The sequence below is a fragment of the Scleropages formosus genome, chromosome 4 (assembly GCF_900964775.1).
Source record: "Scleropages formosus chromosome 4, fSclFor1.1, whole genome shotgun sequence".
Lineage (NCBI taxonomy): Eukaryota > Metazoa > Chordata > Actinopteri > Osteoglossiformes > Osteoglossidae > Scleropages > Scleropages formosus.
The window spans coordinates 33,955,078-33,978,474 of NC_041809.1; the positions used below are offsets into that span (position 1 = coordinate 33,955,078).

Here is a 23,397-nt window from a genome sequence, read left to right on the forward strand (position 1 = left end):
TGGTAGTGCACTGGTTAGAGCTTTGGACCTAAAGGTTGCAGGTTTGAGCCTCACCTCCGGCTGTAGTACCCCTGAGCAAAATACTGACCCTAAATTGCTCCAGTGAAATTACCCAGCTGTATAAATGGGTAAATAATTCTAACCTCAACACTGTAAGTTGCTTTGGAAAAAAGCATCAGATAAATGTAAGTCTTATTTCAAAGTCCACGACATCAACCATACTTTTAACATCCGTGACACTGGAAGAAGCACCACCTGCAATATTATTAATTGTATAATTAATTGTATAATTAATATTAATGGAATATTATTAACTGGGGGGGCACGACGACGCAGTGGCGCAGCCGGTTTGGCCAGGTCCTGCTCTCTGGCAGGTTCTGGGGTTCAAGTCCCGCTTGGGATGCCTTGCGATGGACTGGCGTCCCGTCCTGGGTGTCCCCCCTCCCCCTCCAGCCTCGCGGCCTGTGTTGCCGGGTTAGGCTCCGGTTCGGCACAACCCCGCTGGGGACAAGTGGCTTCAGCTAATGTGTGTGTTTGTGTATTATTAATTGTAAAAAGGACAGGATGCAATCTGGAGTTTGACTCTTCCAGGGCACCATGAAAGAAGGGAAAACTGCATACAAGGGGCTGACATGGAACACATCTGTTGCTTATCCGCTAGGATTCGACAGCAATGTTCCCAAATAACCTGCTGCAGGCAGTCGTCGCAGAGTCCCAGGACTCCAACACCAACAAATCCATCTCCCTACCTGAATGAACAAACACCCAGCCTTTAGCGGACAGAAGAAAGCAGCGCAACACGTACCTGGATCCTTGCAAACTCTGCGTCAGTACTCATCCAGGTTTAAAGACTAACAACCGAAATGGTAGAGAAGATTGGAGGCGTCTGCGGCTCAGGTCGTTGATTCGGATGTTCAGGTGTTCGCCGAGCTTCGCTTTTGGACTGCAAACGTTTCATCACTAGGTGAGGTGACATCATCAGTGCTGTTCTTGGCGCTGATGTCGTCGTCTCGACTGGTGATGAAACGTGCAAATGCCAAGCTCGGCGAACACCTGAACATCTAACTAATGACCGACTTGGGTTTTAACATTTCAAATAATAAAAACTGGATATCAAAAACATGCGAGGGGTGTGGTGGCACAGTGGGTTTGACCGGGTCCTGCTCTCTGGTGGGTCTGGGGTTCGAGTCCTGCTTGGGGTGCCTTGTGATGGACTGCTGTCTTATGTATCCACCATGAAACATTGGCCAACAATACTACACCAAGGACTTCTCACTGATATCCTGCTCCCAGAAAGGGCTTACTCTAAACAAAGTAATTGCAGCAGAAAATACACACACATCATCTAAAAGCGCTTGTCCCATGTGGGGTTGCAGTGAGCCGGAGCCTAACCTGGCAACACAGGGCGTAAGGCTGGAGGGGGAGGGGACACACCCAGGATGGGACGCCCGTCCATCGCAAGGCACCCCAAGCGGGACTTGAACCCCAGACCTACTGGAGAGCAGGACCCGGTCAAACCCCCTGCACCACCATTCCCCCCCTACTTATTGCAACAGTATAAAGGCTGAAACTTGTTAAAGCCCCTACTGGAAATCAACACGTAAATGTACTCAGCAGCAAAACATGAACTAGTAAGATTTTAATTTACTCAACACAGCATGCACACCAGACTAAAATCAAACTAGGAAAAAAAAGATTAAAATGAAACATCCTTTTTATTCAGGGAAAAAAAAAAATTCCATGACTGTATATATACATACTAAGAGCGTATTCGTTATTCCTTCCACTCCCGCAACACACACAAATGTAACGTGATGCTGTACGATTATTAAAAATCAATAGGGAAATAGACTCATCTTTAGTAAATAAATAATAAAATAAAAAAATTTGGTCAACCGAATGTGCAACGCATCAGACTGAAGGGAGACTTCAATTCACCTAGATTTAACAAGGTCTGTACCATACCATTCTGTATTACGCACGGTCGGTGGAGGTTTGCCACTGAGCTTTTACAGTCATATTTCACATATTCAGCTTTCTGGTTGAACAAATCTCTGTATTTGCGTAGCTTTTGTCTAAACGCACATAAAAGTCACGGAAAACTGAATTACTAGTTCGTTTCCTGTGGCATACATTTTCACGTATGTAATTTTAAAAGGCAACCAATTTACAGATCAGGCCAGCAGTTTCTGGGCTGAACTGTACCAATTTCTTCTGACCTACACAGACTGTATAAAACAATCGCTGGTTGTCGGCGCATAAAACATCCGTTAATTTCAACATGAATTCATTTATTTAAATGTTAATTCGAATATTAACAGCCAAATTGTCAATAGCAAGATTTAGGTAAAAGGATATTTTATTTAACAAGGCAAATCTCAGGATTACTTGCCAAATTTTATCCGTATAAGAATACATAAAAAAAAAATGAATACCTAATGTTGTTGCCGTCATGAATCTTGCACTCCAGATGACTGTTCACGAAGTCTTTCGGTATCAAAGTGATAATTTATTTATGCACACCAACATTTGTACACAGCTGACCAATAATTTTTTTTCTGTTTATTATGTATATATATATATATAGACCATGTGAGTTAAATTTCAGATTAAGATTCGGAAACGTTAAAAACCAGAGGAGGACAAAGAAAAACGTTTTGGTTTTGACCACTTTCTCACTTGAATTCAAATGGTTTCGATGGTACCGTGAAGAAGGACCAAAACAACACTTCTTTAAAATTTATGTTAAAGACAGTTCCACCCATTTACAAAACCTTTCAATCAGTCCCTCGTACGTGGTTTTACCGAGAGGTAACAGGATCCACCGTGTTCAAGTAGTCCGAGTACAGCTCGTCTTCCTTCATGGTCGTTCGGGCAGACCCTTCACAGTTTGTCTTACTCTCTCATTTGCCAAAGTTGCCAAAATTAGCAAAGGCATCTTGTCTGGGGTACCCCATGGCAGATGTGACACCCTGTCCCACAGCCCCAAATGGCACGCCTAAGCTCATTCCTGCCAGCGGTACCCCCACGTTCACGTTCATGTTCATTCCCATTACTCCCGCATTGGCTGGCAGTCCTCCTACGGGTGTCATGCCCATTGGGCACATTCCCATGGTGCCTGTTGCCATGGTGGGAGGCATCCCCGTTGTCATCCCGCCACTAGACATCATGGCGTTTGCGGGTGGTCTGACGGCTGCCACCTGCGAAGCCGGCTGCGTGTTGAGGTTCATGGCAGCGAAGCTCTGGGCAACGTTGTTCAGAAGCGGTTGGGCACCTGAGTCACGACAGAAAGCATTGCATTTCTTCAGTACTTTTACAGCTTGCAATAAACTCTTGGCATAAGAAAACTATTGCAACTCATTGTGCTACTGCAGACATCTGCTTGTGCGAAAAGGAGACGACATTGGTTAAAAAAAAGAAAAAAAAAGAAAAGGTGTTCTGTAAAATAAAGCAATACAATTCCAGATGGCTTTATGAGAAATTCTGAACATGTCTGTTCAGTTTTCCAGGAAACGGATCCTTCTGGAAGAAGAGTCTAACCTTGTTGCTGGATAATGTTGTTGAGGGTGGGTTGGGAAGGCTTGGGTGGCTGCATGCCTTGAGACAGGAAGTCCAGGCTGATGTTGACGCTGGGGTCTGACCATGTTGCTGGCATGGAAGTCTTGCACCCGGGCTTTTGGACTCCCATAGGCTGCGGTAACACTGTGCTACCCACGCTTTGCAGAGGCTGAGAGACAGACGGAGACGAGCTAAAGTACCGGATTTTACGCAAGAAAGGCGCACGGTGCCAGATGCGAGATGGGAAACCAAAGAATTAAGTGAAACCCTGAACATTTTATTGGACGAAACGAAATCTGTAGGTGACCCGTTCCAATCAGGGCGAACAGAGGAGAACATTTTCATTACAGCCAGCATCCATGCATAAGGTCTATGTTACAGCTGTTTCTAGTGCTGAGATCTTGATGTCAATCTCAGTTTACCAGTTAAGTCTTAAGCACAGGTTCAAATCCCACCTTCTGCCCTTGTGTAAAGTAATTAATGTTTCTATATATTTTATGTTTATATTTTACAGCATTTATTATATTGTAATTTTTTTACTGTATATTGAAAATGTGTGTGTGTGTGTATTATAATATATTGTAACATATGGTTCTAATAATATATTGTTTTTTTTTTTTTTTTTTATGTAGCACCATGGTCCTGGAGGAATGCTGTTTTGTTTCTAAAAATGCTCTACTATTAATGACCTTGTTGAATAAAAGCGTAAATAATTTTCAGTAGCCTGACATGAGTCGCTTAGGAGAAAAGTGTCAGCTAAAGGAATAAATGTAAGCAGTGTAAAAAATCAATGTAAAGAGACCCCAAGCCGCTGCTTCGTACCTGCGATCTGGACATTGGGATGCCCATCCCACCAGCCATGCCCTGTGAGTTGCCCATGGCAAAGTTCAAACTTTGGGAAGCGCTGACAGAGGGCTGGGATGAGCCCATTAGGTCCAAGAGGTCAGCAGATGGAGCGGTGGGTGCTTGCGGGGGGGCCGTGCTTCCGAAAAGGTCTGAACCGGTGGAGGCGAGGGTCTGAGCGGGGGGCGCAGCCGGCTGGCTGTTGGAGAAGGAGTTCCAGTCTCCAAATTCACCATTTCCACTAGACACTAACCCTGGAATTAAAAAAAAAAAAAAAAAAAAAAGAAGAAAGGAAAAAAAATGCAGGTGTTAGAGAGGTACTTGAACCAGTTACACTTTTCATGCTCTGAGAAGTAACTCTAAGGTGGCTCCAATAAATTTAGTCTCTATGAATAAATTAAAACAAAAAAATATATAACTGCTTTATTCCGATTGACATTTCTCATGCTTTTATTTACATTTATTCAATTAGCTGATGCTTTTCTCCAAAGCAACGTACAATTTTAAACTTCTTACAATTATTTACCCACTTATACAGCTGGGTAATTTTACTAGAGGACTAGCATCTTGCTTAAGGGTCCTGCAGCTGGAATTCAAACCTGCGACCTTTGGGTCCAAAGGCAGCACTTCTAACTACCATGCCACCGGTTGCCCGATAGGAATGTACGCGACTCATAATTATAAGAACCGCTTTTTGTTTCACTTTAATATGCACACACTCACCTGTCCAGTTATGCTTCATTCAATGCACCTGAGGAAAGCAAAACCTAACAAGTCTCCCATCTTAATGCAGTCAGGCAGATGCAGAGCAGCCAGAAAAGCCGTAAGAAGCAGCGAATTGGTCCTGCAGAGACTGGCATTTTGACAGATGTTCCGAGTTCTGTTCCTGCTCATCTCTCTGGACGTGCAGCGGTGTTCCATGAAATCGCTGAGAGTCCTGACTCCCGAACCCTTTAAAGCCCCCCGAGCGCACGGAGGTTCCGGAGGAGCAGGGACAGATTTGTGTGCACCTACTCCCCTCCAGCCCCCCTCCTCCCGCTTCCTGACTTGGGTGGATGGGTGGACGTGAATCATGTCTAAGAGAAGCTGAAGTGTGTCTGTCCTCGTTATCTTCAGCAGACAGCATCTCCATCTGGATGCAGATCTTCCTCATCAATTATTTAACTTGGCTGAAAAGTAGGTGCATCTCAAACCCTTTCAGCTGCCCAGCCCACCAGCTATGCATCACCCCCTTCTAGCGAGCCAAAAACCCGCTGAAATCTCTTCTATTAACCACCAGGAGGAAGGGATTTGATCTGCTGCCTTGTATACCAATGCTTCATGTAGTAAAAGCGGCAGCACGTCATCGCAAATACGTCACATACCCAAACTAGCACTAGGAATTAAGCTGTGCTATTAAATGTTCAGGTAATTAGCCTGCATTTACATTTATTTATTTAGCTGACACTTTTCTCCAACGTGAGATTATGTTAAGCAGTTTATATAATAATTCACCAATTCCACTCCCTTTGCAATTATATTTATATTTTACAGCATTTATTATATTGTAATATATTGTTTTTTTTTTATTGTATATATTACATTTAAATTTTTTCACTTAGCAGACGCTTTTCTCCAAAGCGACTTACAATGGATATTGTGTAGTGTTATTAGCCCACAGACCTTATTCACCGCGGTGACTTACTATGCTAGCTACACTGCTTACACTGGGTCACTCATCCATACATCAGTGGAACACACACTCTCTCTCTCTGTCACTCACACACCACAGGTGAACCTGAACAGCATGTCTTTGGAGTGTGGGAGGAAACCAGAGGACCTGGCGGGAAACCCACACAGACACAGGGAGAACATGCAAACTCCACACGGACTGAGCGGGGATTGAACCCATGTTCTCTCGCACCACTCAGGCGCTGTGAGACAGCAGCGCTACTCGCTGTGCCACCGCGCCGCCCCAACATAATATAATATATTGTAATATATCGTCATAATAGTTGTAATATAATATATTGTAATATATTGTTTTTTACGTGGCACCATGGCCCTGGAGGAATGCTGTTTTGTTTCACTGTATACTGTACCAGCTGTATATAGCTGAAATGACAATAAAGCCACTTTGACTTGACTTTGACAATTTATACAGCTGGGTATTTTTTCTACTAGAACAATTTAAGTTCCTTGCTCAGGGGTACTACAGCAGGAGGTGGGATTCAATCCTGGGTTTTTTGCATGGAAGGTGGGAGTGCCAAGTACCACACTACCAGCTGCTTAATGTATTTCAACCTTTTTTCTCATCCAGTTTGCTGTAAACGTATACTGTACGCATCACCCTAACCTGCCATAGCTTTACCGGAATGTGCTAAATATATATTAAACAATATACACACACATACATTGACCGAACCCGCTTTTCCCGAGCCAGAACCTAACCCAGCAACACAGGGTGTAAGGCTGGAGGGACACACCCAGGACGGGATGCCAGTCCGTCGCAAGGCACCCCAAGCGGGACTTGAACCCCAGACCCACCAGAGAGCAGGCACAGGCCAAACCCTCAAACAATATATAACACACGGTATCCCTTTTTCTTACATAAATATGAATTTCGTAATGTCAATCTGGGTAAAAGCTTCAGAGACATACATTTGCCTTATGGAAGCTGAGGACTGAACTTATCTAAGACAGTGTAAATATGGAAAAATGGGCTTGTGAAGAACAGAGTACCCGTGGTTACAGAGCAGCGATAAAGAGGCACGCACCACCTCCTGATGTGAAGCTCGCGGAGGCCGCCGCGCTGGAGAAGTCCGCGAAAGCCCCGATCAGATCCGCGCTCCCATCTGCGCAGAGACAAATGGACAGCAGAGTCACCGCACATTGGCACTGCCAGCGCAAACTTCCCCAGAGCTCAGCTGCAGAGTCCGCCGAGGGACGGGACGGTAACATCTGCACACCGTTCCACTCGACTCTCCGAACATCTGGCAGCGAGGCTAACTGATCTCTGGGCTCACAGACGACCCGGGTACATCGCCGCCGACTGCTTCCAACACGGGCACCGAAAACATCCCGTTTCCAACGATCGTAAGCCTGCGTCCCTTTGCTCTCCGTGACAACAGATAAATGTGTTTCCTATTAAAATTAATTGTGTGAAAGCAGTGCAGCTGCATTTGTTTCACACCGAGCTTTTTGTGCCAGCTGAGAATACGAGAAAACGTGCCCTGGGAAAGTTGCGGGAAGTATTCCACATGCTCCAGAATGAAACCATTACTTAATTCATTAGTTAACACTGTTAGGAGAGGGCAAAAAGGCACTGCTAAAATATTTCTTTTTTGTTGAATAAGTTAAAAACCACCATGGAGGCACAGAAGATTATTAATGTTCCCAAACCGCTGAGCTCCTAGAAACCGGAGTCTTAAGTTATAAGCATCCTTAGACAAGACATTACATGGACCCTACATAAAATTATGAATTTCCCAACTTGGTCTGTCATGACCACTGGGTTCAGAGGTATTTTCACAACTGTCTTCCCAAACACTCTGAGAAAAGTTGACAGCTTCTATCCCATCAGACTCTGAATATTTAATAGCACAAAATAATTTGAACTACTGTAAAAAAGTGTCAACGCCCAAGACTGAGAATATTCATTTCTATGGCTGCACTTATTGTTTCTTCACACAGCTCTTCATCCAGGATGGACGCGCCAACTAGACTCTTGGATACTAACCTGCTGGTGCTGATGGTTTGCCCCGGCAATCGACGATCAGCAGATCGGCCAAACCACCGCTGGACGACTGGATGACCCCTGGCCCTGTGCTCTGCCGTCAGGAGCGTGGAAACATAGGGGCAGAGCAGGACACGTCAACTTCACCAGACCTCATGAGATGGAGCTGTTTAGTTCCATCTGCCACGAGGTGGCAGCATAGGAGTGGGATAAAGCGACTGAGTTTTACTGCAGTCTTTTAAAGGAACATTTCAAAGTCGGAGGTGAGAAGCGGTCCACAGCCTGGTTCACATGCCCCCCTCGCACCACCAACCTTGACATTTTGCATGCCCAGTTCAGGGCTGCTGGTGTCGCCCGTGTAGTGGGCAGCAGCCCCGAGGTCCACCGTCTTGGAGGGGAAGCCTCCACGTTTTCGTGATGCGGTGGTCTCCGTGGGTTGAGTTACTCTGACGCTCTTAGGTGTTGCCGTGCCCTCCTCATCCTGAAAGTCTGGCTTCCCGTTCCTGGATACCTGGTCGTCTTCGTTGTCACTGAAATTGAAACCGGCAAAGTGACAGATGAGCCTCAGAGAAGCTGGATGTTCACTGGGTCAACGGAAGAAAACCTCTGGTGCAAATGAACAGCAGCGGTCACTGACCCATGTGCGTTACATTTACCCATGTACTCTAAATTGCTTCAGTAAAATTACCCAGCTGTATAAACGGGTAAATAACTGTAGGTAGCTTAACATTCTAAGTCATTTTGGAGAAAAGCATCAACTAAATCAACAAACTGTCAAATAAATGTCGAAGAAAAGCCACAGCGGTTGATTAAAAGTATGCGGTGAGCCAATATTTGTTTAAAAGTTGTGGAAAAAGTCTGACTGTAGAAGTTGGAGCGAAAGGTCCAATACCATGTCGATCACCAGGATGAGGACTGATGAACCCTCACCTACAGCAGGAAAGCTGCATTCTTTCATTAACACGAGCAGCTTCAGCACAGGCACCTTACTCACCTTCGAACCTATTCGACTCCAACAAGTGAGAGCGGGAACTAACCGTACAGAATGTGTCCTTTTTGATATCAGGATGCATGTACATTCATTTATTCAGCTGATGCCTTTCTCCAAAGCGACTTACGATGTTAAGCTTACAATTATCTACACATTTCTGCAGCTGGGTAATTTTTACTGGAGCAATTTAGGGTAAGCACCTTGCTTGAAGGTACTACACCTGGAGATGGGAATCGAACCTGCGACCGTTGGTTCCAATGGCAGCAGCTCTAACCACTACGCTACCAGCTGCATTTACAAGAATTCCCAGATGTGCAGCAGCTTGCAGGCCACACAGGAGCTTCAAGGGGAAGAGGAGGGAAGCGGATGTTAAGCGGAGACACGGCGAGGTTCTCCGCACGCCTCTTACCTGCACCGGTCCGGTGAGTCGTCCCTCTCCTTCTTACGGAACTTGTTGATGGTGTCGTCGATGGTGCTGCCAATCTTGTCGCTGATCTCGCCCAGCTTCTCGCTGAAGGGGAACCCGCCCTTGCCTTTGTCCCAGTCCTCATCCCACTTCCCCCTGGGCTCCGACTCGTACCTGTCCCCAGCTGGGTGAACGAAGGCAGACGCCGGAGACGAGCGCTCATAAATTCGCCACTTGTTAGAGCCTGTTGCTCTTGTTAAAATCTGCAACCTCTGCTCTGTAGAGATACTTACTGGACCTGAAGCCACCCATGCTGTCTGAGGACACACCGATGTATTTGTCTTTGTTTTTCTTTGCTTTCTTCCTCTCCTCTCGAAGCCGGTCATCATCCTGCACAAACTCGATCATCTCTTTCACTTTCTGCCTAACGTTTATGCCCTGGTCCTTTCCATTCTCATCTGGAGAAAGAGGAATAAAAGTGATCAGCGAGGGAGCGACGCCGTTTGCTCGGGGGAGTGACCCCTGTCTTTTAAATCAGGCTTCTATCTCAAGGCTGCCCATTTCAAAATTCCAGGGGAAGGGTTGCAAGTTCTCAGGGGGTTCCTGCCTTTTTTTTACCGTTGACCAAGTAAAAACACACAAATGATGAACAGTGCAGTAAACGAAGGTTGGGCGTTGATTGTCATTTGCGGCTTTAAAGAGAAAATGCGGTCAAGATCAGAATTTTACGTTTCAGATCAGTCCTTAGGAACATCTCGCTGTAATCGACAATTGAGATGTTCGCAACGAAGCTCATTGAGATCACAGCTGGTCGATATCCACCCAGGCGTCAGTACAATAAAACCTCTCCCAAGACTAGCGGCTATTTTCACTTGTCTTCCACAGAAGCTAAAGGAGAGCCTGGGTTGTGCTCATCCTGGAATCTGCTCACAGGACCCCAAAGTGCCTAATCCACCCTGCCCCTTTCCACCATCCCCCCGCCCCACCTGCATTTCGTGGGCCATGTGCTCACCTATAAAGTGGTAGTTTTCCAGGGAGCGCAGGTCATAGATATGCTCTCTGGCGCTGGTAACCACCCGCTCTGACCCGTTCCTGATCAGGTACGCCAGCAGTAATAAGGCCTGGCAATGAGACAAGATGTCAGTTCAGAAAAAGTGGTGGGAAAGAGATTGAACTTCTTTAAACTCTAATTTCAACCGTTTCTCTTTGCGAGTGACTTTCAGCAGAAGCTATGCTTCCCAACAAAACAACAGCACAGCTAAGGGCTCCCGCTGAGAGTTCCCGAAAGGATAAGATCAGGGTAAATGTAGGGCATTAACCCAACATCCGGCCCAAAAGATGAGATGTACGTCGCTTTGGAGAAAAGCATCTGCTAAATGAATAAATGTAAACGTAAGAGGCAGTGGGCGCAGAGATGATTCCCCCCCCCGACCGAACGTCTCAAAACTTTATTGCATCTTCCGACAGCGATGAAGATTTACCATCATCTCAGAAATCCCCAAATTTAAACAAATCTCCGGTTTTAAGCACAAAAAAGCACCCAAAACAGAACTCGGCATTAAGCCGTAAGAAAGGAGACTGAAAACAAAAACCAATTTTGTGACCAATTCACAGCAATAATGAAAAGGCACTTTATTGTGTCTATTTCCCACTGGGAAATTTTTAAGGCTGGGCAACCCCACGCCTCGAAAAGTCCCCTGGCAACCGATGCACGCCAAGACACCAGCTCAACGCGCCCGTCGGTTACTGCAGGGCGCCGCGGCCTTCCCAACTTTCACCCCGCAGACCACCGTGTTCCACACGCTCATTTTCCAGTGTGCAGGACTGCAATCACGATGACAGTCCCGAGAAACAGATGAAGTGCACATCTGGCAGAGTAACTGAGCTTCCACTAAAACATCAAACCGGATCAAATTTAATGACAGTGACAAAAGCAGCAGCAGCAGTGCGCATATTCTAGTAACATAACCGTTGCAGAAACAATAGCTAGAAAAGAAAAGGGGAGAAAAAAAAAAAAAGACATTTGGACGAGATCATTTTTAGGCAAACCGCAAAACGTAAACATATATTATCGATGTCTTGGAAAGCGGTAACCATGGGAAAGTTAAGGCCGTGTAATTACAGTACAGAACAAGTTGCTCCCACCCACACCGGGAATATTCCAGCGACTCGCACTGCCAATGCAAAAACATACTTGGATATACAAATCGGCTGCTCCGTGCGTTTCGGCGAACGGGCTATGCAAACGTCCGGGCCAGAGGAAGTTACGGAAGGAGTGGGGGGGGCGGGGTTTGGGTTACCGACCTTGTAAACTCTCCTCCAATTCTTCTTGTTGTCCTTCAGCATCCGGTTCCACAGCATGTTCATCACCTCCGGGAACTGTTCGTACATGAAGGTGGATCTGATCGCAAACAAAACAAGTTATGAGAACACAGAAACGGTAACAAACATAACCCTGAGCCTTATTTTCATTAGAATTTTTTTTTAAGGTCAAAAAGGGGGGGCGGGGGGGGGGGGACTAATTCTACAAACGAATAGTACGGATATAATCAATACCAACAGGTTATTAAATTCTAAACGTTTGAGAATGTGAGCATCAGGAACCGCAACAGCATTCAAAGCAATCGCTGGTCCGAATATTAGAGCGAACGAAACCAATTTAAGGGACAAAACGAGACAATGGGGCTCTGTGGAAGCACAAAAGTTGCCCAGGGAAGTTACCGCACATATTTTACGGGAAAAAGAATGCAACCTCCTGCAGCTTCCCAAGCAGCCCTGCCGGTGACTCACTTGGCAATCTCCCCCATGAGCTGTCCAGACGGCCCCCAAGGGTCATCGTTGGTCGCTTCTCGGACCTTGGACTCAATCTCCGAGTAGTTCATCACCACGTTGGTGCTGCAAGTTGGAGACAGAAACCACTCATGCATTTCCGAGGATTCAAACCAACCCGCCGCGTTAACAGCAGCGAGAGGCGGTCGTAGACGCGGACGTAGACGTAGACGCGGAGATGGAAAGCGACAATGCGCTTAAAGGCCCCAGACCATTTAGGAGGCAAGCTGTTATCATCCGGAGACCATTTAGTGAGCTCGGCCCTCGTTCCTACCGGAAGGCTCGACAATCCAACAGCATGTGTAAGAGAAACGGCCTGGCAGAATTAGGCCTGAGGGAAACGACAGCCCACATACTGCTCGAAAAGCCGCTCCTCGCTGCCCGTTAAGTGAAAAGATTGTTTTAAGGACCCGAGACGCTCCTGGGCGAACATGGAACCGATGAGCTGACTGTAGCAGGAGTGGGGACTCAAAACTGAAGACTTTTTTAAAACATAGGAATAAGTAAGAGCGAAAAGACAGAAGCACAAGAAGATAAGCAACAAATGTGTAGAACCAGACTGATGTTTCCGTCTCCTTCCTCTCCACTTTCCCCCGCAGTTCACACGCAGTCCGGCCAGCGCGTGGGAGGGGGGTCCAGAGGTGCCGAGCGCACGCTGCGAGAAACGCTGAAGTCAGCGCAAACGGGCACATTCACGCTTTTCTGATCATTACCACACTTCCCATCCCTAAGTTGGTTAACCCTGTAGGAGTAGGGTTCAACCTTCAACCGCAAGACGTGAAAAGACAGCTTAACGCACGTTCTGTGTGAGCTGGGATGGCCGGAGACGCGGATCTTTTCGTGACCAAACCAACAGACAAGACACATTATTCAGGCTTTGCATGCACATCCTCGTATAAATATAACAAATACATTAAAATATTAAACCTTGTCAAAAAACGAATACTCGAGTTAGAGGTTAAGCATCCGGTCCAGACCGAATCTCAGGGTACGTTTTAAAAACCTGTTGTGACCACTTTGCTGACATTTTCACACACATCTTTAATATCTATCCATCACACTAAACGGAGCATGCCAGATAATTTGGTAGAGTTTCAATTTGCATACCGTCACCATCACTGCACAGAGGATTCCACCCTTTGCACTTCCCACCATCCAGGCACCCCTGGACAGTAACGCCTATGGTAAGGTACTGTTTATAGACTGTCGCTCTGCATTTAACACAACTGTGGCAACAAAACTGGTCATCAAGGTCCAGGAGTTGGGACTCAGTAACAACCTCTACACTCGAGTCCAGGACTTCTTAACTGGCAGACCTGAGCATGTGCGAACGAACACCATCAACACCTCTAGGCTGATCCCTAACCCCAACCCTAACGCAGGTACCTCCCAGAGAGCAGTGTGTTGACCCCACTGCTGTACTCGTTCTTGTATGACTGCATTTAAATGAAATTAAACAAAAAAACACCCATCATCTTTACATACCCTTTATATGTTGACATCAGTATCTGGAAAACGGGGCAATATATTTTTTTGACAAAATATCCTACATCTTGGTGTATGCCTGTTGAATGGCAGGAAGTAATGGGAGAAAAACGAGTTGCGGTCCCAGATACACTCAACTATCAACACAATCTCCCTGACAAACCTCGTGGACATGAAGGCCACCCGGGCCACAAGCTCTCGGCATCATTTCCTCCACAGCTGCAAGCTTTTCCGGAGAAACACATGACGCAATGTGGTCGTCTTTCCTTTTTCACTCCTAAAAATCAAACATGAGCAGTCGGCGAAGTTGAGGTCTTGCACTTCGGGAAACAAAGCACATCCTACAGGAACCCGCGCCAAAAGAGCTTCACCCAGCGTGGAGTCTTTCGTCACGTGGCCTCAGGAACACAGGAGAGATGAGCACCTCCCTGGAAAAGCCCTTATACCTTTTGCCATTGACCATTTTCATATTCACTGATAATTTCAGTAAACCCACTGTTGGATCTAGGTAATTAAGTTCTGGGGCAGTAGGTCATGCACTGGTTAGAGCTCGGGCTTTGCAATCAAAGGTCTCACTGTTGTATCCTTGATCAAGGTACATATTTACCCTGAACCACTCCACTAAAAGTTATCCATTTGTATGAATGGGTAAAAATAATTGAAAGTAGTTTTGCATACAAACCTGATACTGTAAGTGGTTCTATCAAAAAAAAAAAAAAAAGTGTGAACTAAACGAATAAATACAGACTTGCCCTGCATAACAGCCTTCATTTATTTATTTTACTTTGTTGTGCCCGAGTCGCAAAGCGTCAGAGCAGATAGCACAGGTGCTTCACAGCTCCCAGATCAGTCTACGCAAAGTTTGCATGTTCTGTCCGTGTTCATGAGCTTCCTGTGGGTTTTTTGGTTTCGTGACTCTCAATCGCCGGTAGCGTATGTGTGATCTATGAATAAGAGTGTGTGTTATTGCCTTGTGATGGACTCACATTCTGTGGAGGGTGTACCCTACCTCACATGCTACGTTTGTAAGACCAACGCAACTCTGGATTGTACAAGTGATTATGGATACGCAATTGGTAGGATTCTGTTGTTCTTTTATTGTTGTAATTTTTAAAACGCTGTTGTTTCTAATGTTAATGTTTTACTGTGCTCCTCCTCCTTCAAATTTAATGTTCTAAAATTCTTAGCTTTACAATTTTCATCCTTGCATCTTCCCTCTTTACTGTATACATTAGTATACACACACACACACACATTTTCAGAACCGCTTGTCCCTTATGGGGTCACGGGGAACCGGAGCCTACCCGGCAACACAGGGCGTAAGGCCAGAGGGGGAAGGGGACGCACCCAGGACGGGACGCCAGTCCGCCGCAAGGCACCCCAAGCGGGACTCGAACCCCAGACCCACTGGAGAGTAGGACTGCGGTCCAACCCACTGCGCCACCGCACCCCCTATACATTAGTATAATTATTAGAAATCTAACAAACGAATTCTTTTATCACTCATAACACTCGTAACCCTTCTTTGCTGAGATATTCATAATAAAGTATCATTTGTGATCAAAAAAGAGTAAATCAAACCACATGGTCATTTGCAATGATACTGCCTTTTAAGGGAGTTATTTACTTTTTAGCACTTCTAACAAAATAAGTGTCTGGTAGTTTAAATTCTAAGACTTTTTTGATTTAAGGATCTTTATTATGATAGACAAAATAGGACTGATAGATAAAATGGACTATAATAAAAATTCACAGTATTTTCCCCAAGATGCCTGTGGGTGGGCAAAATGCTAATGTGGGCTGCTCACTATGAGCACTGATACCTCCTTAACCTAAAGATCATTCTCACACCAAATGTTTTTATTCGACAATTAAACTCAGCTGTACAAAACAGGGTAAAGACTTTGGGCCAACTGAGCCATCACTACTGGTGTAAGGTAAATCAGCCCTAGGCCAATTTAAAGTACAGCAGAACCTGCGCAAAGCGTAGGTGTACAAATGTGATATTGAAATGACAATAAAATGTTTGCCCTTTAACACTTATGAGACTACATTTGAGACTATGAACTCTGAACCGGTGTCGTGTGTCTTTTTAACTATTTAGCACATTTTGCGGCACAGCCTCTATTGCAAACAATCAAAATATCAGCCACATAGAATGGTTCATTGGCATCATCGCAGAGGTCTTCCCACACAGATGCCCGTAGGGCTGCATACATGTCCACCTGCCTGGCCAGCAAGAAGTCCAGATGGCGGATCTGCTTAGCGGATCCCACTGCACTCCATAACTGGCGTGGAAAAAGGCAAAGAGTCAAGCGTTTGAGGTCCTGCCAGGTACAGGTTCAGGAGGTGTCAGTTCAGCATCTAGAAGCCTTTCAAAGGCAACACGGTGGTGCCCCCTTTGGCATTGTGTGCACTTATTTCTGAAAATGGAAGGGTAACTTAGGAATCCAGAGTTCAGTTCAATCTATTACCTTCTACGCTGAAGTGGACCAGGTCATACAACGCGAAAAATTGTCATGTGTGGAGCTCTGGGGCCAAACTGCATTGTTGAGGGTTTCAAAATCCACCGACACAACGGGCAACAGGGTTGGGGAACCGAAGCCCTACAACACCAACAGGTCTGCATTTTTTTTCCTATTCACCCTTGTGGTCTGTGGTGTGAATTAAGTCATTGTCTGGGAAATATATTGACTTACCTTATTTATACCAGGTCAGAATCAGTTTCAAAGGTGACCAAAAAAATCTGGGAGGCTCAGTGCACAGAGAGATTGAAACTGAGCGAATCTGGACAACAAAACTTCGGTCCAGCAATAAGAATGTCGGACATTTTATACAGACACCCCTCGACTGATGCAAATAAACCGTTCTTCAACCCCTTACGCAAGTCAAAAGTTACATATGTCGGAGAACAGCATCCTTCGCTTTTCTATTCACAGTCGATACAACTAAACCTGGTTCTGTCTATAGACGATAATCTTTGTCCACCTTCATACTTCCTTATTATTTTCAATTTCATCTCCAAATCGACTGCTGTTCGCTTGCGAGACGGTTCTCGTTTTCCTTCAAGTGCACGTTTACCACCAGGCTTTGTGAACAATGAAATGGGTAAAAAAAAAAAAAAAAAAAATTGGTAAAAAAGCACTACACTAAAGAGAGGAGATGCGTTCACTGCTCAAAACACGTGGGAACCGGGAAGACGCAGCTTCCTGCCTTGTCTGGTTACGCGACTTGCGCGTAACGTATTTCAGATGTTTTGAGTAAAATAAAAGCGCTACCCGTAAATAACGTGTGTGCTGGGAATTTTTTACGTAAACCCAGATTTATGTGATTCAAATTTACGTAAGTAGAGGGGGGTCTGTAGTAAGTGAAAGTCAAAATTTACTTCAAGTAAGTTACAGTGATTTACAGCACGGCTCAAAAAGAGCAAGTTAACAGGAACCAGAATAACTTGCAGAGACACACCCACAAGAATGCAAGCCACAGTGTTCCTTCCTGCTCACAGTGAAGCATCTTCTCAAAGAGGCAAAATCATGCAACTGCAAGAAACGGGGGGAAAGGGGAGGGCCACAGTGACATCCACTGATCGGGTTGAACCTGTCGTCTTACACATTCACGGGACAGGTCCATCATCTGTGGCCGGTCACTGCCGCTGTCCCTTCGATGCATCCTGATGCTACTCGGCACTGCAAGTCCTTGGGCAGCTGGGCTTTGCCATGTGATACAAGAGGAATGGAATTCATGGTATTTATTGCACTTACATCAATTTGCATTTTGACACTGACTTGGTCTGAAAAGTTTCACAGGTGCTCTATTCAAATCTACAGCTGCCATTCACATTTGCCTAGTCAAAATAAAAATGATCACCAGCACACCTTGCTTTAGAAAAGGTATGGAGGTCCCCAAAGTGTTGCTTCCTACCTCAACCACTTAGTGCTTGTGAATACAGCTACCATATCAGCTTGGACATCTGGTAGCGTAGTGTTTAGAGCTGTTGCCTTTGGACACAAAGGTCACAGGTTTGACCCCCACCTTTGACTGTAGTTCCCTTGAGCAAGGTACTTACCCTAAATTGCTCCAGGAACATTATCCAGGTGTATAAATGGGTAAATAATTGTAGGTAGGCTAACATTGTAAGTCGCTTTGGAGAAACGCATCAGCTAAATGAATAAATGTAAATACAGTGCCCTCATACCACCCTCATGGTCAGGACTCCACATACTCACAGGTTAGATGCCATGTGCTATTTTTCACAAAGTGATCTTTACTCACTAAAGGAAATCTCTTGGCCTGGAAAAAGGAATCAAGAACAAAGCTCCACTGATCGCCCTTAGTGTTGAACAAAGATGGCATTTTACGGGACGAGAGATCACATAACTTAAGGTCAAGGCAGAGAGAGGGTGCGGTAGGGAAAACTTTCAGTAACAGCTTTCCTTCGTCTCCCCGGCTTCTTTTTTTCCCCCTCAAACAAAAGAAAACAAGCAAGAGACGACTCACGTTAACCGCGTCACGTCTCAGAACTTCCGCTTACACACCAATAATCAAACAGATTGCGAAGAAACTTCAGATCTTATCAGCGACGCAAATCAAATGACAGCGGTGTTAGGACTCCTTTCCGCTTTCAGATCTGCGAAAGCTCTGCTTCTTTTCAAATGGCAGTTACAGACTCGAGGGGAAAAATTTTGATTATTAGCTTTGGCATCTCAACAAACTTCAAAAAACACTGGCATGACTACGGAATTTATTTTTACTGTATCTACCAATACAACCCACCACGATTTCCAAGAAGCATATTGAAAGTTTAATGACATCTGAATTCGGGGAGATGGTGAAATTCAAAGAAGAGTTCTTAGTTTAAAAAAAAAAAAAAAAAAAGGTCGACCGTCACCCCTCTTGCTATTTTGCTTGTTAATAAGCTCACACCTGACAACACAACAAAAACATGTTACTACTCTTAATCAGTTAAAAGTTGCTTGAGTCTTCTTTTTCTTCAGTTTTCTTTTTCCCTCCCTTTTTTGCATTTGCTCAGGGTGGTCTGGAACACCAGAGAGCTTCTTTTGGGGCCCCGATTTTTTTGCGATGAACCTTCTCTTCAGGAGCCCAACAGCATATGTGACTTGCTGAAGTTGAACCAAGAAGACACAAACAACATCACTCTAACACCGTATCGTCCCCGGATGTATCAATGAGCTATAATCATCATAATGCGATTAAACCACAGCAAGGTGTCTGAAGACAGCCACAAGCTCATCTTCACATAATCCCTAAGGCTTGCTGAAGTGCTCGTGGTTTTGTCTAATGCAGCACATTTCTTTTTCTTGAGGCCAACATTCAAACAAGAAGTCTCATCTCCTACTTTTGTCTCTCTATCAATGTCTTACCAATGTTCTGAACCAACATGCTTCATCAGAAGGTCTGCATTCACCACGTAAAACTGAGAACATACAATCATGCATTTACATACACATATATGTATTCAAAAAACTGATTGCAATATTTGCTATATTCAATACATGTTGAAATAGACCTAGTATGGTGAAAACTAAATGAATACTGTACAACTCTTGAAATCTCAGTGCTGAAACCTCTCAACGCTGAATAGCATGGAAAGCAAAAGAAGCAGGCTCTTGCTGTTACTAAAATACACATTCACATGTGTCTATAGTCAATGCATTTAATGAAGAAAAACAAAAAAACCAAAAAAAGTTAACTGAAGCAGCAAAGCACTGATTTGAGACTTGGAGTTCTTCAACGTGCCTCAGACCTTCTTCTCAGGCAAGAAACCGAAACAATTAGATGAAGCCGAGCTGTTACATTAATCAGCTACTTTTAACTGTGTGGAGAAAGTTTTCCGTCTAGGGTGATTTTGTTATAACAAATCTCATCGTCACAACAGGGTAAGCAGTATAGTGGTAAGTCCACCCATCGCAGAATTAAAGTTCAGATTACCGACATCCAACATCCTTGACCCTCATCTGACAGAAAATTCCACGAACACCAAGGTCCATTTGAGTATAAAGTGATGACAACAATGAAAACAAGGTCATCTATCCAAACAAGATCCTGTGTCACACATTTTTAATGAAGATTACAGCATTTAATCATTCAGCTCATATTTTTCACCAAAGCAATGTACCACATTAAGCTATTTACCCATTTATGCAGCCAAGTAGTTTTTGCTGTAGCAATTCAGGGTAAGTACCTTGCTCCAAGGTACTACAGCAGGATGTGGGATTCAAAACTACTAAGTCAGCCACTCTAACCACTAAGCTACTGGGTGTTTGCTTGAACCTGCAAAAACTAGAGGGTTGGAAAACAGTTGTCAAATTATCACTGCTTTAAAAAAGCGCAACAAAGACTCAAACGGCACATTACAGCAACGGATTTGAGTCTGAAAGCAAAGACGGAATTCGACAAGAATGTGAACAATAATGTGGAGAAATAAGCTCTCATATTAAGTTCAAACACACAACATACTCTCATGGTTCCCTCTGAGTAAAGTTTGCATGTCCACAGCAATAGGACAACTAGACAGCCTTGGATCTCCAGTTTGTTTTTCCCTCCCTCCCGGAATCTACTTTTGAAGTTTCCTCTGCTTTATTGCCTCTTTTCACATTTTATGCAAAGAGTTATGCTTTTAAATCTTTTGGGTGTCACATTCAAAGTCAGGGCGCACAGTTATTGTCAAGTTATCGTTTGACTGTCGCCCCAAAATATGAGTTACTTGAGCGAAGGTGACCATTTCATTACAGGAACTCGTACCTGAGGCTCAAGAAAAACCTGCACTCCCAGCCTTCCTAGACCATAACTGCCTATCCTGCTCTCTTTTAGGTGTTGGAGACAACCATGTTGGGAAGGGTGTTATTAAAAAATGAAATGACCTGAAATAATGAACAGCATATGACTGTTCCGCATTGTTGCCCTTCCTGCACAAATATCACAGGCTGCGTTTACAGAGACAAGTTGTGGTTAACAAGTGATATATGTCAACCTCATAATTGTATCCTTTATTTCTGTCATGATCTGAGGCCACTGAAAGCGTGAAGAAGAAATGTGTTAAGAATACAACAGCCATTCCGTACATGTTCAAATAAATCTAAATTGTCAGCTCATGGGGCTTGGACAGTTGCAGTACATTGATTTTGGTGTTTGAATCAGATGAACCCAACACTGAGAAAACTTTTGAAAAAACTGAGTGTTTATATCATGTATCTTGCAACGCAGCTGGAAACATCATCAGTGACGTAACGTCGGTTCATGGGGCGTTTCGGATCTTTCGTCATAAGACACCCTCACCCAGGTGTCCCAACCAGAGCTGATCAGACTTTAGCTTGTGTCTAGGCAGCGTTACCTTGAACCCACAGCTTCATTCTTCTGATCCATAACCTCAGTAATAACTTTGATGGCACTTCTTTTCTGACTGCAAATCATAAAACATACTTGAGCCCTAAACAGACTTCCCTGCAAAGCTCCTGCAGCCAATTTTGATGGGAACACACCTTTCCCTCCAGCCTTTTCAGCAGCATAGCTCCACCAGTTCAGTGCATTTCCATCAAAACTTCTCAACAGCCTTTCCTTTCCTTGGTATCAGTGATCTGGAGTTCACTGGCAGGGTGGCTGGAAACTCATCGTAAGCCTCTCCAGCCCCAGCGAAATCCACTGACACCCTAGCACAGATGATGTAGTCACTGCCAAGTCATCCATGAAGGCTCTGATATGTGACTTCCTGACACCAGTCTTGACGGATGGACCTCTACACTCAACCTCTGCCAACTTCACAAACATGTTCGTGGCCAACGTATACACAACACGCACCGCCGGCAATCATCCCCTTCTCCAGCCTGTCCCATTCAGATGTTACTCCTCCCGATGTGACCCTCAAACTGAAGTCACTGTAGAAATCCAGAATGGGGTCAAAGGACAAGAATCAACACAGAGAAAATGAGTCATTTTTACTTTAAGAGCGTTTGAGCGTCTGAGCTAAGGATGGCCTTTTTCTCTTTTTTTGACCCTTGTCATTTAAAGCCGGTAAGTTTACCGTAGGCGGTTCAAATTTCCGCACTCTCGATTTTGCACATCAAGTTTCATTAGAGGCAGAAGACTTTCAAAGAGAAAAATGGCAACATGTTGGGTCGTTATATTAACAATCGGTTTACCCAGGCCCCTTAACCACCTAAACAGATCCTACTTTTGTATGGAAAGGGGTAAATCATGGTACAGCTCTTCATCAACACTGTGTAAGTCAACCTGGACAAAGCCTCAAAGGTATCAGCTAAGCAATGAATAACAAATAACAATAACAAAAATGATATTCTTTGGCACAAATTTTCTGCTTTGAGGGCAGAAAGTGTGTAAATGTATTTATATATTTTATTACTCATTCAGCACTGAGGCTAAGTATACTTTCCCTATACATTTATTCTCATTGGGAAAAACACCTCAGTCCTCACACACTTGTCTTGATACATAAGTCTAACATGCACATTTTCTAGCCCGAGTAAAAACACAAGGCGATAAAAATATAGTTTAGCACAGTAAGGCTAGTACTGCCAATTTCAAGAAAATCAGCCGGATAAATACACCATATCAAGGCAGCATCGCAGGTACACGAATTTCACCCGCCGTCAAATACGAGGACCGGCTTTTTTTTCTTTTTTTTTTTACAGAGTAGCTACAAATATACAGTTACTACAGATATAATACAGATACGAATTTACAGTAGTTGGATAGAATTCGTTTCTATTTCATGAAAAACGCAACCCATATCGTGAACGCGTCTAACTGTGGTATTTAATCGGGCTACTGTGTGACTGTTGCTAACCGGGATGCTAACAGGCTAATAGCGGCGGTGCTCAAAGTGAACGCGCGCGCACAGAAAAGGCGGATTATCGACCACACTGGATACATTACTCGTCAGCCACGCGCCAGCGGGAGACAACGACCTGACGTCACACGGCACCAGCTAAACGGGTACCAATCCGGGGCCTCTCGTCTCGACGACGGCAAGGAAGGAACACACTCGGCGTGCGGAGGTACTCACGCTTTATCCACCAGCTCTCTGACTTTCCACATATTGAGCATCTCGGCGCGCTCACAGAGGATGAGGTAACGCGCGGTGCGGTTCGTTCAAGTCTCCCGATGTCCGCGGATCTCCGTGGATCTCCGTTCCCAGCGCCGCGCTACTCCCAGGTCCCACTCACTCCCGCCGGCTCTCTCGGCTGCGGCGTTAGCCAGGGTTACTACGGAAACGTCTTTCCCACGTCATCGACGCACGCATAGACGCGGGGTTAGCGTCTTCTCGGGCTTCGGCTCGTGCTCAACTTGTCCTTCTGGTTTTTTTTTTTTTTTTTTTGCAAAGCCTTCTGGGAATTGCAGTTCTATTGAATATATTCCTGCATTTTTTTAAAAAAGAAATCAGCCTTTTAATGCAGTTTTGTGTATTTATTGTCTTTCATATAAACAGATACACATGTTTCTCTACTGTAACTTCTTTGTACAACTCATGTCACTTTTACACTTTATATTCTGTTCAGCATGTTGTTTACATTACTTAATTTATCTGAAGCTAAA

The 23,397-nt window shown here is 44.6% G+C and overlaps 1 protein-coding gene across 2 annotated transcripts; it reads right to left on the bottom strand.

The window, feature by feature from the left end:
• Positions 1 to 1,718: 1,718 nt before the first annotated feature.
• LOC108934433 (clathrin interactor 1-like) lies at positions 1,719 to 23,117 on the bottom strand. 2 transcript variants are annotated; one of them, XM_018752254.2, is made up of 12 exons: positions 22,868 to 23,116; positions 12,304 to 12,408; positions 11,818 to 11,914; positions 10,526 to 10,634; positions 9,807 to 9,971; positions 9,517 to 9,697; positions 8,430 to 8,646; positions 8,120 to 8,210; positions 7,158 to 7,235; positions 4,381 to 4,655; positions 3,541 to 3,727; positions 1,719 to 3,274 (listed from the first exon to the last, which is right to left on the bottom strand). In XM_018752254.2, exons 1-12 carry the CDS (start codon positions 22,906 to 22,908, stop codon positions 2,904 to 2,906), a joined length of 1,917 nt encoding a protein of 638 aa, XP_018607770.2. In that variant the 5' UTR covers positions 22,909 to 23,116; the 3' UTR covers positions 1,719 to 2,903. The 2 variants fall into 2 exon arrangements, with proteins under 2 accessions (XP_018607770.2, XP_018607771.2); XM_018752255.2 differs by lacking the exon at positions 7,158 to 7,235 and having other exon boundaries at positions 22,868 to 23,117.
• Positions 23,118 to 23,397: the final 280 nt, after the last annotated feature.

Coding starts and splice junctions, on each gene's coding strand:
- LOC108934433 (XM_018752254.2), bottom strand. CDS start 22,908: ATGCTCAATATGTGGAAAGTCAGAGAGCTGGTGGATAAAGC. Junction 8,647..9,516: donor GACTCACCGGACCGGTGCAG/GTAAGAGGCGTG, acceptor TTTCAATTTCAG/TGACAACGAAGACGACCAGG. Junction 3,275..3,540: donor CAACATTATCCAGCAACAAG/GTTAGACTCTTC, acceptor GTCGTGACTCAG/GTGCCCAACCGCTTCTGAAC.